General features: G+C 35.9%; 1 protein-coding gene across 10 annotated transcripts in view; it reads right to left on the minus strand.

Moving 5' to 3' along the window:
• Positions 1-19,175, minus strand: part of LOC150104358 (intermembrane lipid transfer protein VPS13A-like) — a 2,072,875-nt gene that overhangs the window by 100,506 nt on the left and 1,953,194 nt on the right. For all 10 annotated transcript variants that reach the window (XM_090396324.1, XM_090396319.1, XM_090396320.1 and 7 more), the window contains one exon: positions 9,450-9,535. In XM_090396324.1, coding sequence (XP_090252450.1) covers positions 9,450-9,535 — 86 coding nt within the window. The remainder of the gene's footprint in view (positions 1-9,449; positions 9,536-19,175) is intronic.

Here is a 19,175-nt window from a genome sequence, read left to right on the forward strand (position 1 = left end):
CTGTTATCCAAAATTCTCTTAATTATTAACTAATTTATATCATGAAAGCCTGTGCTAAAACACATTTTACATGATTTTATGGCCTTTATTGGAATAATAAAATAAATTTTATCTGAGTCCCACTAAAAACCTTTTCAGTAGGACTCATCTAGAATATATTGGTATGATGTGTGCACTATGGTTTTCAATTTTTTTGTTCTTTTTTATTATTTTTTCTATGTTATTATTTTTACATAATGCAGAAGGTGATCTTTAAGCGAGAGACGATTTCACTACTAGATGGCATAAATCAAATGGCTTGTAAAATTGCATTTTTGGTCTCTAGAAGAGTGCTTCTGGATTATGTAAAAAATAAATGAAATAAAAAAAAAAATTAAAACACTTAGTGTCCTTCTTTTTATCACTTTAATAGGATTTAGACTTGACTTATTGGTTGGAGAGAGAGAAAGCAGACAATATCCACTCAGTGTAAAAGGTGAGCATAATTATCAAAGGCATTCATTATTTTATTTATTCTATAATCATTATTCACAGTACTAATCTTACTTCTCCTGGAAATCATTTAGTTATAAAGCACTCAGCAGCTCTCATTCTTGTTATTCCATTCTGGTCATTCATTTCTCTATGAAGTGTATTCCTGACTGTGTGAATCCAAAGCATTATACATGTGCAAATTCCCATATCTGAAATTCCTGTGTCCTTGAGGTATCTGATTTTTGATAGTATATAAAGGAATAAGCAAAAACACCACAAGACAAGGAAAAAAAAATTAAAAACTTAAAAAAATTCATTCCTGTGAATGAATCTTTACAAGAGTAATCTGGAAAATGCAATGAATTTTTTACAATAAGGGTGCAGAGTTTGTGACCTTGATACAGTTTGTCAACTTGCAAATCATTGGTGTAAGTGAGACATGGTTAACAGGTGATGTGCTTATGGGAATACAATGTGATGGCTATAGCATTTTTTGAAGGGACAAAAAAATATAAAAGAAGAGGTGGAGTATTACTGATGATCTCATAACAGTTGTCCTCTCAAGTTGGAATTTGAACAAAGCAATAATGAGAGTGGCTTTGGGCCATTTGATGTGAAGTTGAGGTTAGCATAAATTTTAGATATTTAGTGGGATGTTATTACAGGCCAGGGAATTCAAAGTGAGAAGATTCTGAAATGTTCAGACAGATGAGACCAGTGAGTGACAGGAGGGATATAATAATGGGTGACTTTAATTATGTAAGTATTGACTTGGAAGCAGGAAATAACATTTGTGAGTCAAGAGATTAAGTTTCTTGAGCTATTTCTTGAGACAGTTATCTTATGCAGTATGTAGAAAGTTTTTTACCTTGAGTTTGTTATACCTTAAAGCAGTGTTTCTCAAAGTGTAGTACGCGAAAGGTCCTCAGAGGTATGTGGTAATTTTCGGCTCTGCATCATTAACGCATGGAATCATTATATTTCTCAACAAATGGTGCAATTAGAGACAACTGGGATAAAAACGGCACTAACTAATAAATCACATCTCCCCCTCCAACAGAAACTGCTGTATAGACTCAAGCAAAACCATATGTTATATGTTGCTGTGCAACATATGGTTTTGCTTGACACTACCCTATCGTGAATGTGTTAAAACTAAAAAATATATAGTGAATGTGTTTTGGATATTATGGAATTTGGTTGAAGAGAATTAGCATTTAAACTCAACTGTTGAAAATGCTAATTTGTCTTTGGTTTGCGCGATCTTTTGTTAATACTGCATCAATCATATGCACTTCTTCATAGCTGCTCTACGTATCTCAAGTCTTGTAAATTACTGGTAATTTTTGTTTGAAATAATGGGAAAGAAGATTAAGCTATTTGGGTAGACGACTTTGACAATGCACACAAGGAAACTTCTCAATGCCTAAAGTAGCGATAGTGAGTAGGAGCTTCTTGGTAAGTCACACTATTTGCAGTTTTTTTTTTTTTCTGAAAACTTTAGTTTTCGAAAATCCCCGCATATCACCACGATTTTTTAGCTTTAATTTTGTGGAAAAAAGTAAGAGTTATATTCGAGTAAATACTGTAATTTTTGTAATTTTTTTTGGTTAAAGAAAATTACAGTAAATACTGTAATTTTCTTTAACCAATGATCCACATGGATCATTGGTTAAAGACTGGATTTATAAAACTCACAAAAGAGAGCAATATAGCAAATAAAAGTAGCTGTAAGCAACAAGAAAACGTTGATATTGGATCTGGATCAAATGAAATTGATAAGGGTGTGTCGTCTGAAATCTCTAGAGAACCAACTAGGAAGAAGATGAAAAATCTTCGTAAGTATGATATGAATAACCGTACTTGAAATGTGGATTTTCATGGATGGGAAATGAAGAGGAACCTATTCCAAATTTTGTTCTATTAAAAATAAATCATATTTTTTGTTTACATGAACATATAAAATCAAATAACATAGCCATTTACAATGAAATATATTTTATTTATTTATTATTTTATAAGGGGGTACTTGGTAATAATGAAAATTTAAGAAGGGGTACCCAGATATCTGAAGTTTGAGAAACACTGCCTTAAAGACACCAAGAAATTTTATACTTGGTTTTAATCCTTTTCCCAAGTGAGTAAAACAGAGTTTTGTGTGTGAAATATATTCATGTCCGAGCTACTAGCATAGTACTAACATACAAATAGGCTCAGACATGAATATATTTCACGTCCAAAACTCTGTTTTGCTTAATCTGGAAAAGGATTAAAATTTCTTGGTATCTTTAACGTATGTAGTTGAGGCAACATGTGGGACTTGAGTTTTAGATTTAATAATATCATTTCATACAGTGATAATTGAAGATGTCACCATGATGCCACCAGTTAGGAAGAGTGATCATGCAGTTTTAACATGGAGAGTGGCTAGCTAGGTATAAGCTTCGTGGAACAAGAGATAAGTGTGGAATTAGAAAGCAGGGAACTATGATAAATTTAGGAAACAGATTGGTGTTGTGCAGTGGATCGATCAGTTGAAAGGGAGATAAATCAATAGGCTGCTTAGGGCAATGTCACATTATATTCCTAAAGTTTGGAGGATAAATAAAGTAGAAGTGAAATGGATGATTCATGGAATTATGCAGGAGCTAAGAAGGAGGATGTTATGAGGGAGATATAAAGAACAGGGTACCCATCAGCAGCATGAGGAGTATAAGGTGCAAGCTAGGAAGGTCACTAGTGTAGTCAAGAAAGAGAAATTGATATATGAAAGGATTGACTGAAGCAGTAAAACAAAGCCCTAGAGGATGCTATAGTTATGTTCTAGTAGAAGAAAGGATGAAGATGGAAGGTTGACTTTAGTCGCTGCAAATGGAACGAGTCATATCTGCTGAAGATATGGCAGAAATGTTTAATGAGTATTTTGTTAGTGTATTTCATGTTAGAGGGGGCTAAGAGAAGTATTGAATAGGAAGGAAGACTGACAACTGATTATACGAGAATGGAAAGTGTTTAGAATTTTAAGTAACCTTGATGTTATTAAGGCTGTGGGATTGGATGGGATATCACCACGTATATTAAGGGAATGTGACAAAAGAGCTGGCTGTACAATTGACTGTTGTTCAACAGAAGATTGGCAACTGGAAATATCCCAGAAGAGTGGAAAGAAGGAAAAATAGTACCACTGTATAAAGAGTACAGGTCAGTAGTGTCAAACTGTAGGCTAGAGTGTATACCAAGTGTAGTGGTGAAGGTGTTGGAGAGGCTGGTTAGAGACAGAATACAAATGTGGATGGATGAGAACAGAAGGTTTTGAGAGAGCAGCTTGGTTCTTTAGAGAGAGGTCATACTTTAGTAACTTGGTTACTTTTTATAATAGGGTGATTAGCAGGTTGGATGGGGAAATGCTTATACAGTGATTTATTTGGATTTTGCTCAAGCATCTGATCGAGTACCACATGATAAACTACTGTTAAAATTAGTCAGGATGGGATTGGATAGTCATTTTTAGTAGGTTGGTTACAAGACTGGTTGAGTAATAGGAGCCAGAGAGTTGGGTATGAGATGCAGTATCCCAAAAAAGGAAGGTGACTAGTGGGGTACCACAGGATTCTGTTCTGGGACCACTGCTGTTTTAACTTATATATCAGTGATATTGTGCACAGTGTGAAAGGAAATATTCAGTTGTTTGCTGATGATGCTAAATTATGAAAAGTAATGTCAGAATATTCTGATGTGTTGTTGTTACAAGAGGATTTGAATAGATTGATGCTTTGGGCTGAAGAATGGGGTTGTCATTTCAATGTTGTTAAGTGTAAAGTTATGCACTTTGACTAGACAAGATGGAATGAAGTTTACCACACTGGAGAAATTTTGCTTCAGAAGGTAAAGGAGGCAAGGTATCTGGGCATCTTGGTAGATAGGGAACTGAACAGTGGTGACCCGCACATAAGCACTGCAACACTGCAGTACCCCCAAGGAAAAAATTAAATTTTGTTTGTGTTTATAAATAATAACAATGCTTACAACATTATATAAATGCAGTACAACATGTTAAAGGTAACAGCTTATGTTTTGAAATTGATCGAATAGTTAATAATTGGAATTGTTCAATTAATGCTTTAGATTATGAAACAATTGCACTGTGATCTAACGCCGATATTCATTTGCTCTTGTCATTGCACGTTATGTCATTCCCAACTGTAACTGCTGAAATGGCAGTGTATTTTTAGTAAGCTTACGTGCCTTATTTCTGTGAGATGTGAAATGTTTATTATTGGTGCGCATGAACTATTTTTTGTAAATCTTATTTTAATTTGTTAAAATAACATATAATTATTTATTTATTATAGATACAAGGCTGAATTATGATGAGTGTCACTGTTGAAAATATGAAAAGAATTATATTTTTTCAATTATTGTTAAACGAAACAAATGCACTGCGATCTAACACCGATATTCGTTTGCCCTTGTCATTGCTATTGATGCGAAACTTTTATTATTGGTGTTTGTTCATGGTGAGGATGAAATATTTTTAATAAAGCAATTTTTAATATGTAAATTTATTTATTAATAAATTAGTTACTGATTAGTAAAAAAAAGTGTTTTTTTTTTGTATATGCAGCACCCCCACTTAAAATTTTCACCGGCTACCACTGGAACTGAAGTTCAGGAGACATCATGAAAGTTGTAAGCATTACCAAAAAAATCGTTGCTATAATGCAAAGAACACTGACATGTAAGGATAAGGAGGTGATAGGCCATCTTAGAAAAGGATATCAGATTATTAAAAACTATATATCAGAACTCAGCAGTTAGTATAAAGCTAAAACATCAGGGAAAGGAATTCAGCAAGGAGAGAGGAGTGAGACAAGGAGATCTGATATCACCCAAAATGTTTTCTGCTACATTAGAACTCTTTAGGAATAGCATCAATGGCAAAAATCTCCTTTACATTTTCCATATGACATTGTTCTGTTAGCAAGAAATAAAGATTGTAAACGAGGTTCAGTAAATGTTAGATGATCTTGACAGAGAAAGCAGGAAAAAATTTAAAAATTAACATAACTAAAACAAAACTGATGATAAACTCAGATGATACTGAATTAAAATTAGCAGCTAATCATATTTAAATTGTTTGACTATTTACTAGTGTAATTAGTTAGTTTTAAGGTGAAATAAGAATCATGCATGTGGTTTTGATTGTATGAAGATTACCTATTAGGAGATTTATTTATGTGTTTAAAAAGAAAGCTGTTTAATATGTGCATTATTCTAGTGTTTACATATGTATGTACGTGAAACATGGGCAGTGACTAAAAAAACAGGAAGACAGACTGCATGCTGCCCAAAGAACTTGGAGAGAAGAATGCTTCATATAAAGGGATACAAGTAGAAATAATAGAATTAGAGAGATGACTGAAGTAGAGGATATTAAGAAGTATTCCAAAGCATGCAAATAAAGATGGGCTGTTCATATTAGCAGAGTAACAGACAAAAAAAATGGACAAAATTAAATAGAGTGAATACCACTCCAAAGAATGAGATGAAGGGATGATCTATAAATGTTTTACATCAGATGGTGGACAATGGCTAAAGATAGAAGTCAAAAGATGGGAGGGCTATATCCAGTACTCTATTGGATGGAAAGAGGCTAAAGAAGAAGAATGGAATAGGAATGTAGAGTCTAACAAGTTAGTTGAGATATTATGCTTTTATTAACGCTGGATATTTGGGTATGTCAAAAGTAAACATGATATTCCTGTTTTTGGAACAAGATATCCAATCCATACACAACAGGTTAAGTTGTGCTCTGAACATATTTCCTTCATCTGGAACATCAGTAGACCCCATTCTGATATCAGACTTCTAAGATGGTTGTCCGGTAGTCTGTTTTATGCTATGTTACTGCAATTGGTATTTCCTGTGCCCACTGATGTAGCTCACAGCAGTTTTTCTGTTTTAACAAGATCATTGGAACATTTTATTTTTATGTAAACTATTTTGGGAGATCCTGCTAACCCATCTTTCGAATAAAAAAAGGGTGATATGTTCCTTATTTGATTTTCACCTCGACATAAGATGAGATACAATGCATGTGTGTTTTAGGGGTCTAGTGAGAAATTTTTTAAATTTCTCACTAGGCCCCTAACATTTCCCCTGAAAAATTTGTGGATGAAGGAGTCATGCTCAAAGGGATTTTTTGGTTCTTTGCTGGAGATCCCCATTCACCATGGAACCAAACATGTATGCCTACTATCCAGCAAGCAAGAAATGTGTTGAAAAGTGGACTGCCAGGTGGATGCTATACAGCACTACAGCTGTATAGCATCCACCTGAGCTCTGTCTCCAGACCATGGGGAAGGAGACTTACTGCAATCCCGTTGACTCTCAGGAAGGCTTAGCTGATTGATCCAGGACCACCTGTGTTGCTGAAGCAGAGTTCAGATCTTCCCTTCCTTTTCAGATGTTCATGAGCCACATCACCACATAGCATTTCATCCCAGTGATGGTGATATGGAAGACAGAATAGTAAAGTCTCGAGAGAAGTAGACCGAAGAACACATGAATTACAGAAAAAGAGGAAGAATAAAAGGGCCAATTCTATCACCAGGTCTCCTTCCCCATGAATAGATGCCTTAATATGGAGGACAAATAAACAGTAAGCAGGGTGGTGGCCTCAAACAGAACAATGCAATTCAGAGACCGTATGGGAAGGCTTATGTGTTCGTCGTACATGTTGATTGGATTTTAACAGTATAGATGCGAACACAGATTGATAAGAAAATTACTATTTTCTTATCAATCTGTGTTACCAAAAAATACTAAAACCTGTAAACCACAACCCCCCTCCACAATAAAGATTACACCAAGTCTATCACCATCCCCTACATCCAGGGCACCTCTGAGAAAATAACCAATATCCTCAAAAAATATGACCTTACTTCCTGTTACAGACCATATAAAAAGTTGGCATCCCTTATCTGCTCTACCAAAGACCAACCACTTCCCCTAGACCTACCTGGTATATACCAGGTCCCTTGCAGCTGCAAATTGTCCTACTTTGGCCAAACAGGCAGAACAACAAATATCAGGATTTCAGAACACCAAGACTACATCCGGTTTCACCAGTACAGCCACTCTGGGCTGGCAGACCATGCCTTAGATACCCACCATAAAATTCGTTGGAAGAAAACAAAAATAATTCATCGCAGCAAGTTTAAATACGAAAGATTATTCAAAGAATCTTCAGCAGCTCTAAAAAACATTCCTAACCTCAACAAATTTGGGTGCATGAAACTGCCCCAAATTTGGGAGACTTTCATTATGAGAACTTCAGCCCAACTGCCAAGACTACCAAATTAGCCCACAAGAGGGCACCATTAGGACTTTAGGAACAATATTAGTTTCTTGCTTTCTTCCTCATTTGCTTTGTGTTAGTTCCTGAGCGCACATACCGTATCTTTATGTTCCTGAAGATGGCAATGTGACGTTGCCGAAATATAGAAGTTATTCATTAAAGTTACCTTTAATTAATATACTTTATATGCGTTGTTAATTCCATAAACTAATTACCAGTAATGTCTAACCAACGTATAAGTCTTGCTACTAAAATTACTATTTATTGACTTAATTGCTAATATTTTGCTGATATTCTATCCAGCATCTTCAGAGCACACAAACAAAGTTTGTTACAGTAGCAAGACAACCACAATCCAGTATAACAATGGGACTAGTATGAGAAATTGTAGAGTGCAACACAAAGACTAAAGTCCTAATTAGGCAGCATCCATTTTTTTTTCCAACTTAGATGATGCCTAATTAGGACTTTAGTCTTTGTGTTGCGCACTACAATTTCTCATACTAGTCCAATTGTTATACTGGATTGTGGTTGTCTTGCTACTGTAACAAACTTTGTTTGTGTGCTCTGAATATGCTGGATAGAATACCAGCAAAATATTAGCAATTAAGTCATTAAATAGTTATTTTCTTATCAATCTGTGTTCACGATTCAGAGACATTCACAAACATCCATATCTACAGTGGGAACCAAATCCATGACTTACTATTTGAAGAGTGGATATGATATCCATTTTTTTTTAACCAGGCTGGCAAATGATTTTTTTTACTGCTGTTCATATTATTATTAGCATGTGATGATACAGCTGCTGTGAATCCCATATGGAATGTACGTTCATAATTCATAGTTCAAATTCTTGTTCATAATTTTTATGTGTTCCCTGAACTTCAGTTGCTTGTTGACTCTCATCCCATATTATGCATCTTATATACTTCTTGGAGTATAATGCCACCAATACAATACATTGCACTATTACTCTTCTACATTTGAAAGTGCCAAATCTTTCACTTAGTAACATTAAGACAACAAATACCTCTTCTTTTTTTTTTTTTAGCTAATGGGCAGTTTAAATCTTAAAGAGACCTGATATTGACATAACTTATAACTCTCCAAACTTAGTATTAGTCTTCAAACCATATGAAATATCTTTAAAAGTTGACTACTGCTCCAAAGAATATAAACATTTCTCCCACATGTTGTAAACACATTTAAGAGCCTCCTCTCAAATTGGTGTGAATTATGAGAATTATAACAGTATTGGTGTATAGTACTTTTTATGCTTAGATTGGCTTGAAAAGTTTCACATCTTTCATATTTTTATTATTAGGCTCTGTTTTTTTTTTTTTTTTTTTTAAGAATAAACATCTAATTTATACATAATGACAGTATGCTGTATTGTACCTCTGAAGTCAATACAGTCATAATGATTAGTTCATTTTAGATGCTACTATATCTTTTTTGAAGTTAATTTACCTCTTTCATTCATAAGTGAATCAACAATTATTAAAGGTAACATTATAATAGTATATTGGCAGTAAATTAATTACTGTTAACAGCATATGAACAGCAAATTAGCAGTACATAACGAATTTTAAGTTGTTAACTTGAAACTTACTCTTCTATAGTCATCATCAAAGGATAATGCTGAAAATGCTTGACCAAGAGATCCAGTTATCAGTGAAACAGAGCCTGCTGTTCCTCCTGGGGGGGGGGGAGAATGTTAAAATTTTTTTAAAATATTCTGTTGTACAAACAAAAGGGGAAAAATATCAATATTTAAAGAAATATTATCATGAAGAAAATACTTAAACAGATCAACAACCAAGTCAAGAAAATCTTGAAACTTAATTTTCAGAAGAGTAATCAAAATTCTCTCATAATATGAGCCTAAAAAAAAATGCTGATGAAAAATCAGCATTATGCCAGATATGAGGTGGTATCAAAAAGTTTCGAGACTAGCTCTGTTTATGAGAAATTACTTTATTTATCTATGTTTACACACTATCACCTTTAAAATAGTCCCCTTGCATAGCAATACGGCACTCCCAGCCTTCCTGCCCACTTCTCGAATGTGTCCTGGAAGATGTCTTTTTTGAAGCGTGTCAAGCACCTTCTGCAATTTGCACTGGTGTCAAAATGGCGACCTTTGAGCTAAATCTTCATCTTCGGGAAGAGGGCAAAGTCTGCAGGAACCAAATCTGGTGAGTAGGGTGGGTGCGGAAGTGAGATCATGTTGTTTCCAGCGAGAAACTCGCGTGTGAGGAGAGCTCGGTGACAGGTTGCATTGTCGTCATGGAGCATCCAGTTTTTCATCCAGAAGTGAGATCATGTTGTTTCCGGCGAGAAACTCACGTGTGAGGAAAGCTTGGTGACAGGTTGCATTGTCATCATGGAGCATCCAGTTTTTTGTGTGCCACAGATCCGGTTGCTTTTGCCGAATGTCCTCCCTCAGATGCCTCAAAACCTGGTAGTAGAACTGGCAATTGACGGTCTGGCCCCCGGGGACGAATTCTCTATGCACAATGCTGCAAATGCCGAAAAAGATGATGAGCATGCATTTGGTCGAGCTGCAGACCTGCCTCACCTTTTTCGTTCATGGAGATGATTGGCTCTTCCACTGTGAAGACTGCTGCTTCGTCTCAGGATTGTATCCGTATACACCCAAGTTTTGTCACCGGTAATGATCCTCAACATGAAGGACGGTCATCCACAGCACGCTGACGGAGTTCTTGGCAGACTTCAACTCAGTGTTCCTTCTGCTCCTGGGTCAGCAGCCTGGAGACGAACTTGGCAGAAACACGGCACATGTTCAAATCACACGTGAGGACTGTTCTGTAGAACACTCCACAACATTGCTGCCATTATCAATCGACAATGGCAGCAATGTTGTGGAGTGTTCTCCAACGATCCTCATGCACAAGTTGCCAAATGGTTTCGACATTTTCGGGGGTTGAGCTTGTTCAAGGTCTTCCTGATCTCTCATCGTCTTTGAGTGATGTTCTTCCGCTCTTGAAGCATGCATGCCACTCAAAGGACCTTGAACTACTCATTGCAACATCGCCGTAAACTTACCGAATCATGTCAGACATCTCTGTGGAAGATTTTCCCAGTTTCACGCAGAATTTCACGTTCACTCTTTGTTCTAACTTGCTGTCCATGATGAAATCGCAGACGTGGTAATGCACGTGTTCAAAATAGCACCAGTTGCACAGCTCCCAATGTACACAGGATGATGTCTTTTGACACACTGACTTATGAAGGTTGGTGCTCCCTGTGACTGTGTGTGCATCTGTTGGCATGTTATTACAAAACTAGTCTCGAAACTTTTTGATACCACCTCGTATATATATGGGTTCATTTTAATAATAAATTACTTCTGGATTTTTAATTGTTCAGAAACAGACATCTATAACATTTTTACATGCCTTACTGCATGCATTTTTTTTTTTGAAAAAAAAAATTGTAATTGGAAATTTAAACAAAACAAAAGTCCTATAAATGACTTGTCATCAACATTATTATTATTTTGTGACACCTCTAAGGAGTCTGTCATCGAGGGAGGGCACCTACTCTACAGCTCTCCGTCTCCATCATCTACGGCATCTACTACTCGTCACCACTACTATTTTTTGTCTGTAAATTGTGCGTATGTCCTAAAGGCTGATTTGTCTGTATGCTGGATGAAAAACCCGAGTTTCCGGGAGGAAAAAACCCTGCTACCTCTGTATGAAATCAGCTAATTCACCTTCAATTGGAAAAAAAAAAAAAAAAAAAAAAAAAAAAAAAAAAAAAAATTAAAGAATCCTCCCGCCATGATGAGAATCGAACTCAGGCCTTTTCCAATCAAAAGGAACAATGTACCGTCATTCTTCTAATTGCACTACGGAGGTGAAAGACATCAGTTAAAACAAGATGGAGCCAACAGATGAATTACAAAAATACTATGTTGATATTGCTGGTGTTACTCAGATGAATAAAACTAATACAGGTGAGATTTATTATCATTATCATTATGGGCTACTCCATGGAGTCCCTTAGACTGATCAAGGGAGGCCCTAAACATCATGCCCAGCACAATCCTTTTCCACTCATTTACCACTCTCCATGCAAAAATTCTAGTCCTGACATCCCTGCTAACTTACACTCTGATTTCAGTTTTAAAGGATGGCTCCCTAGTTCTCCCACAACCAGACCTCTTCTGAAAAATTTCCTCTGTATTAATCTTGTAAATCAAATATAATTTATGCAGGTAATAGTGATCTAGTACAGGAAGAAGCTATAGCATCCAGCACAAAATATTAAGTCTTCTGTAGGATATATATATATATATCCAAGGATTATTTGCATATGAAAAACTTAGTTAACAATAGATGATGCACAGATAGTAAATAAAAAAAAAAAGTAGCAGGGAAGGAAGAATACTGGTATTTGATAGCAGAGGGAGATGTGCCCACTTATGAACGAGGTCAAAACTGGCAGCACATATGGTGGTTCTGAGGCTACAGGACCTGAAATTAATAGAACAGTATAGTTAACAGAGGACTATGATTCAACTGTATTAAGCAATGTCAGGCATACTAGAAAAATGAATAACAGTTTAACACATGCTGAAAAAAAAAAAGTACTGCTTCTAACATTTTGCTGCTTATTCCAGAGGAATCAGAAAAATTATAATAAGAAATAGTGAGAAACATTTAAGTAGACTTAGGTGTTGGTCACAGATGTAAGAACCATTGAGCTGTCATTATTATCGAATACAGGGATTATGTATATTATCAAGGTTTGGAAGTGTAAGAGGAGAGTATTACAAATATCAAGCACACTGCTTGGAAAGAAGTCAATGGACACCACAAGAAAGGTGCATTGTGCCATGTAACCAGTTATGTGATTATAGCTGGGTATAAAATGGAGGAACATGTTGCTTCTAAGTCAATGCAACTGTGTCCAGGTGAAATGGTATGAGAAGGGAACTGATGGAGTTTGAAAGAGGAGGTGTGATAGGATGCCAAGTTGCAGGCCTATCTTTTCAGCAAATTGTTCATAAGTTGGGCCACCCCAGGTCAACAATCAGTGATACCATACTGAGATGGAAGTGCAGGGAATCAACTGCAAGTGCAACCTGCAGTGGACGACACACCAAACATGCCCACAGGGTGCTATGAGGGATAATATGTAAAACTGCCATTCATTGTTTGATATCTTGAATGTGGAGTTCTGGACATTGACTGGAACATGAATCTGCACAAAAACATTCAGAACTGAGGCTCACATTTGTTTCCATGGGAGCAGTGGTGCACTCAGGATTTAATCTTGGGGGGGGAAATTGAGTAGACGATTTCAGAATACACACTACACATTGCATACGATCTATGATTGAGCATCTGCAGCGATAGCCAATGCATGATACCCGTGATCTCCCCTGGCTGGCTCGGACAAATGAAGTAGCGCTCGGTCTGCCCGAGCACTACTTTGTTTGCCTTGTGCTCACAGCGGCCATGATTCCTGAGAGCTATAGGGTATTCCCACTTTATATGACTGCTCATTCATAAGTAGTACAGAAACAGAAGATATGACACAAAATAAATTAAAAAAATGAATTTTAATTAGGAAAAGATTTTTGGAAAATTTTCTAGTGTTTATTCCTTTTTCTTTTTTTTGGGGGGGGGGAGGGACAGGGCCCATTTCCCCCCTGGATGCACTGCATGGGAGTACTGCAATATGCAAGCCCCATATTACCCGAAATGACATGTAGCATCATCATCATCAGTGGGTGGTGCAAAGAGTGTGTATACAGTGGGATATGGAAGCTTGGAAAGCTGGGCTATGGAGCGATGAATCATGCTACACCCTCTACCAAGCAGAGGGACAGAGTCGAGTGTGGTAGATACCTGGTGAATGTCTCTTACCAGAGTGCATAACCCCAACTATGAAATTCAGAGGTAGTAATGCGAAGGTATGGTCCTGTTTATCCTGGTTTGGCCTCAGATCTCTGTTTGTGGCGCTATGAACTTTGAAATCTGAGAGGCATCAGAACATTCTGGACAATGCAATGCTTCCTACTTTGTGGCATTTCTATGGAACTGACCATTGTTTCTTTCAGCAAGAATACATGGAGAAAATGGTATAAGGACAACTGCTGCAGAGGATATAATTGAGATACTTAATTAGCAGTTCATAAGTCTTTCATCCTTGTGAATGTGACATCATGGAGAGCTTGAGAGTGGTGGATGATAAGGAGAGACTGACTGTGAGTGAGAAGAGGTTAATGGGGAATTAAGCAAACATGATGTTAATAAGGCTTTGGGACTTGATAATATAGCAACATGCAATTTGAAGGAATGTGCCAGGAAGTTGACATCTACCTCTACATATTTGTTTAACATGAGTCTTATATCGGGTCAAGTAAAAGAGCGGAAGGCAGGCAAGATTGTGCTTCATAAGGGAGGTGGGAACTAAAGCATCAAATTGTAGGCCTATCTATGTGTTTATTGTGGTTAAAGTCTTTGAGAGGCTGGTGAGAAACAGGATCCAGATCTGGGTTGACAACAATGGTATTATTTTTGATGAACCAGCATGGATTTGCTGAAGGGAGGTGATGTTTTAGTAATCTACTTACTTATCACAAAAAGGTGACAGCAGTATTGGATGTGGGAGATGGGTACACAGTAGTATACTTAGACTTTGAAAAGGCTCTTAATAGATCACTGCATGATCAATTGATAGTCAAAGTAGAGCGGATTAGATATGAGGAGTAGAGCAGATGTTGTGGCCTTACAAAAAGACTTGAATATACTAAGTGAATGAGCTGGGGAGTGGGGATGCCAGTTCAATGTTTTGAAATGTAAGGTTTTAAAATTTAGAAAATAAAGTTGGAATGTAGAATTTACTTTTTGTGAGAATATATTGTTGGAGATGGAGGAAATAAGAGATCCTTATCAACCATCACCTTGGGGTGACATTTTGTCAAAATTGTGAGGACAATACAACTAATTCTGGGAATGGTGCAGAGGACACTGACTTGTAGAAGTAAGGAAATTCTGTTTCCATTGTATAAGGCCTTGATTGTCACCTGGTTTTCAAAAGGATGAAGAGATGTTAGAAAGGGTCCAGAGGCAATTCACTGAGGTTGTCTGATCTCTGGAATGTTGAATATGTAGAAAGGTTGAGAAGATGCAGTTTTACAGAGTCTAGTGGATAGGAGAAAGAAATAGTGATATGATAGAGATGTACAAGTTGGTATGGGGTTGTTATAGGGTTAACATTGAAGAGGTTTTTCATAAAATGGTGAGAGATCGGGGGAAGAACAAGAGGTCATTCCTGGAAGCTGCATAAGGAGGGTGTGAGAAGTAGGTTTTTTTAGCATGGAGAGTTGTGAATAATTGGAATAGGTTGTCTAAGAGCATTTGTAGAGAATTTGAATGTGTTTAAGGCATGATATAATGTGTGTTATGACAAAATGAACCTTCTAGATGAGTCTGTGACTCCATGACATCTTTGGATAATAATAATAATAATGTCCAGTTCTTTCCTAATGTCTTCATTTTTAATAGGATTCTGCTATTGGTGCCATTTTTCTAATTGCTCTCATATGTGTGGTCTCTAATCTTTGATTAAATGCTTTACTTATAACCCAACTTTCAGATCCATAACTTAAAACTGGGTTTAAGACTGTCTTGTACACTGCTAGATTAATGGTTTGGTTAATTTCTCTCTTATTCCATATAAATTTAGTGAACTGACTCCCAACCAAACCAGTATACTTTCTGTTGTCTATTTCCAGATTTATCTTGCCACCTTCACTAGAAACTTTGCCTAAATAGTAGAAATATTTTGTTTTCTAGGCTCTCCATTGAGAATGCAGATGAAGTTTTCTATGCTGCCAATTTTCATAGTTTGGTCTTTTTTTTTTTTTTTTTTTGCTGATTTTCATGCCAAATTTGTTATAGCTATCATTCAGTTTATTTAGAGAATCCTGAAGATACATCATCTACACAAAGCAAAAAGCTAAGTTTGATATCTCCAATTCTAATATCAGGTTTAATGCCACTTTCTTTCATCATGCAATTGATATAGGCAATGAATAAGAGTGGAGATGATGTGCATCCTTGTCTTACACTTGATTTCACATCAAACATTGTTCTGTATTTCCTTCAAATCTAACTGCTGACTTACAACTTAAATATAGACTATGTATAACCCTGCATAATGTACCATTTACCATACACAACTGGCTGTTCGAAAAGCTTTTCCCTGGGCCCCTCGTCACATTCCTATGATTTCTCAACTGTTTGTCATAATGTGAAAATCTGATTTTGATAACCTCTATTTTGCCTCAATTCAGTTTGTTCTCTTTTCTCTTGCACAATTTTTCTCAACCTCTTTTCAAGTATGCTTGCATAAATCTTACCTGGAACACTTAGTAGGAAATTCCTCTAATTCTGACATTCAGCTTTATTTCCTTTTTTATAGATGGGAACTATGAGCACTCTACTACAATCATCTGGAATTTGACTTTCAAGTCCTCTGAATTAAGCAGTGCAGCTACTTCAAAACTTTTATACCTCCATATTTGAGCATTTCTGTACTCTTGTTTGCATTTCTCTTGAAAATTTTCTACTATGGTTTTGTCACTTCTTTTTTCATTTAAGTCTTTCAAAGTAATTATTCCAGAATCTAGGATATCCTTATCTTCAATAATAAATTTAGTTTAATCCTTTATCCAAGTGTAAGCAAACAAAGTTTGCGCCGAAAGTATTTTCAGGACTGAGGCAACTCGTGGTAAAGGTGGACCAAGCTCTCATCCCTCCTAGTCTTAGTATCTCCCAAAATGCAAAGCACATCTCCTTGAAGACATGTATAATGCTATGCATTAAAGGAAGGGCCACCACCCAGACCACATTCGACCTTTATTGAGGTCTCATCAGTGGGAGCCAAACCCAGAGGTGGTGATACTAAGGTGGAAGCAATGGAGAAGTCATATTTACCTATATGAGTTGCCAAAAGGTGTCTCACCTTATTATTAAGTTACTCTGGATTTAGAGAAAGACGGAAGTTTTTTCCCACTTGGTTAGACTATAATAAATTTAGTTTAATGTAAGCAAACAAAGTTTGTGCCAAAAGTATCTTCAGAACTGAGGCAACTCGTGGTAAAGGTGGACCAAGCTCTTACCACTCTTAGTCTTAGTATCTCCCATAATGCAAAGTACATCTCCTTGTGGATATGTATAATGCTATGCATTAAGGGAAGGGCCACTACCCAGACTGGTTTCAACCTTTATTGAGGTCTCGTCAGTGGGAGCCAGACCCAGAGGTGGTGATACTACTAAGGTGGAAGCAATGGAGAAGTCATATTTACCTATATGAGATGCCAAAAGGTGTCTCACCTTATTATTAAGTTACTCTGGATTTAGAGAAAGATGTTGGAAGTTTTTTTTCCACTCCAAGGGTTTTTCTTCACAAACTGGACAAAAATATGTATGAGCAATTTTCTTTTTGGATTTATTGGTGGACCATAGTTCTTTATAAATATATACAATCGTCGACAAGTTTTGCCAGCTTAAGTCTGTCTGGCTCCTTCAGGAAAAGAAATGGGTACACAAACGTTAAATGCTAAAAAAAGAATGAAGTGAAATTCTTCACTTCATTGCGACATTCTTCACTTCATGTCTTGTCGACGATTGTATATATTTATAAAGAACTATGATCTACTAATAAATCCAAAAAGAAAATTGCTCATACTTCGTGTAAAGAGACCAAATATTAGCAGTTATAATAGACAAAAATATCTCGTTTTTTTGCCAGTGTTTTCAAATGTATAAACATGCCAAGGCTTAGTTGGTCGTGATTTTTTTTTTTTTTTTTCAGTCATTAGTATGGTCTCCAGGCAGTGCCGTAATGAGGGCATGAAGCGCCTGTGGCAAGTGTCTAACTTGCACCCCCCTAACCCAAAAATGACAAAAATTTAAAAAAATTGAAATGTAACAAGTTATATTTTACTAAATGCAATATGTTAAATACTTACTATTACTTGCCTGTAAATCCAATTATGTATTTATATAAATAAATAATCTATTAAATAAGAACAAATTTTTATTCATATTCAATGACAAATAGATTAAAGAAATATATGATGTAGGTATAATAAAAATGTAACAAATTAAATGTAATAATTTAATATTTTTGCAATATCTTTTTCAATTGATATTATAGACATGTTTGTCAATCGCTCTTGCCCAATAGAAGAACGAAGGTACGATTTTATAATTTTCAATTTGCTAAACGAACGTTCACAGGAAGCTGTTGTTACAGGCATTGTTATGAAAATCCTTAATGCTATGTCTAGATTTGGATACATGTTTTGTAATGAGAGTTTGTAATTTTTTTGCAAGATTTGAAAAGCATCCATATCACCTAAATTTTCAAAAACTTCCATGGCTTGATATTTGAAACTCTCAATTTCACATACAAATTCTGGAGCATCTAAGTCGCTATTATATTTCAATGCCAGGTCAGCTGCACATCGTTTGAGATCATCTAGCTGCATAATTTTTAAAGTTGTCCATTTAAAAAAACTGAAGTCGTTTCTGACATTCTTGTAAAGCAGTAAATCTATCGTTGAATTGTATGAGTATTAGATCTAAAACTTCGCACATATCTTTTTTTAGTAATTCAGTTTCATTCATGGTAAACGAATCATCAGTAGCTTTCTCACTAGGCATATTTTTTATTTTGTGCTGTCTCTTTTCTGGAATGTAATCCTTTCGTTTAGTGTTACATGCTGATCAGCATTCATTTAAAAATTTTATGAAATTTGCAACCGTGTTAAAAAAAACTTGTTATCCCGACGTTTCGATCTCCATATCAAGATCATCATCTGGAGCATAATACAAGACAAGCTGAGTTACATTATTAACTGTAAGCTAGAGAAACAATAATTTGATCACATGGTATTCTACTGGCATGACCTCTAGTGAAAAAAGAAAAAAAAAAAAAAAAAATATATATATATATATATATATATAAATTACATCAAGCTAAATTCTATTTATAATGACAGGATTAAACATTCTTTCTTACAGATGGTTTCTTTCAGAAACAATGATGTCCTATTTTTAGTATTACAATTGTTATCTAAGATACTGGATTTTCTACAGTCCTGTTTATAGTTGTTCTTAGTGAGGAAGGTTCCTTGGGTCGAATATATGCCTTCCATATGTTTGGGATTTTAAGACCATCGTTATTTTTCAGATTTGGGTGGTCGATAATGATCTCACAGGCTTCCTTAAATAGCTGTCTACATCGCAGTAAAACATGGTATGACTTCTGTTCATACCATGTTTTA

This window comes from Typopeltis vanoorti, chromosome 8 (assembly GCF_054136105.1).
Source record: "Typopeltis vanoorti isolate ZY-2024b chromosome 8, IOZ_Tvanoo_1.0, whole genome shotgun sequence".
In the NCBI taxonomy this organism is placed as follows: Eukaryota; Metazoa; Arthropoda; class Arachnida; order Uropygi; family Thelyphonidae; genus Typopeltis; species Typopeltis vanoorti.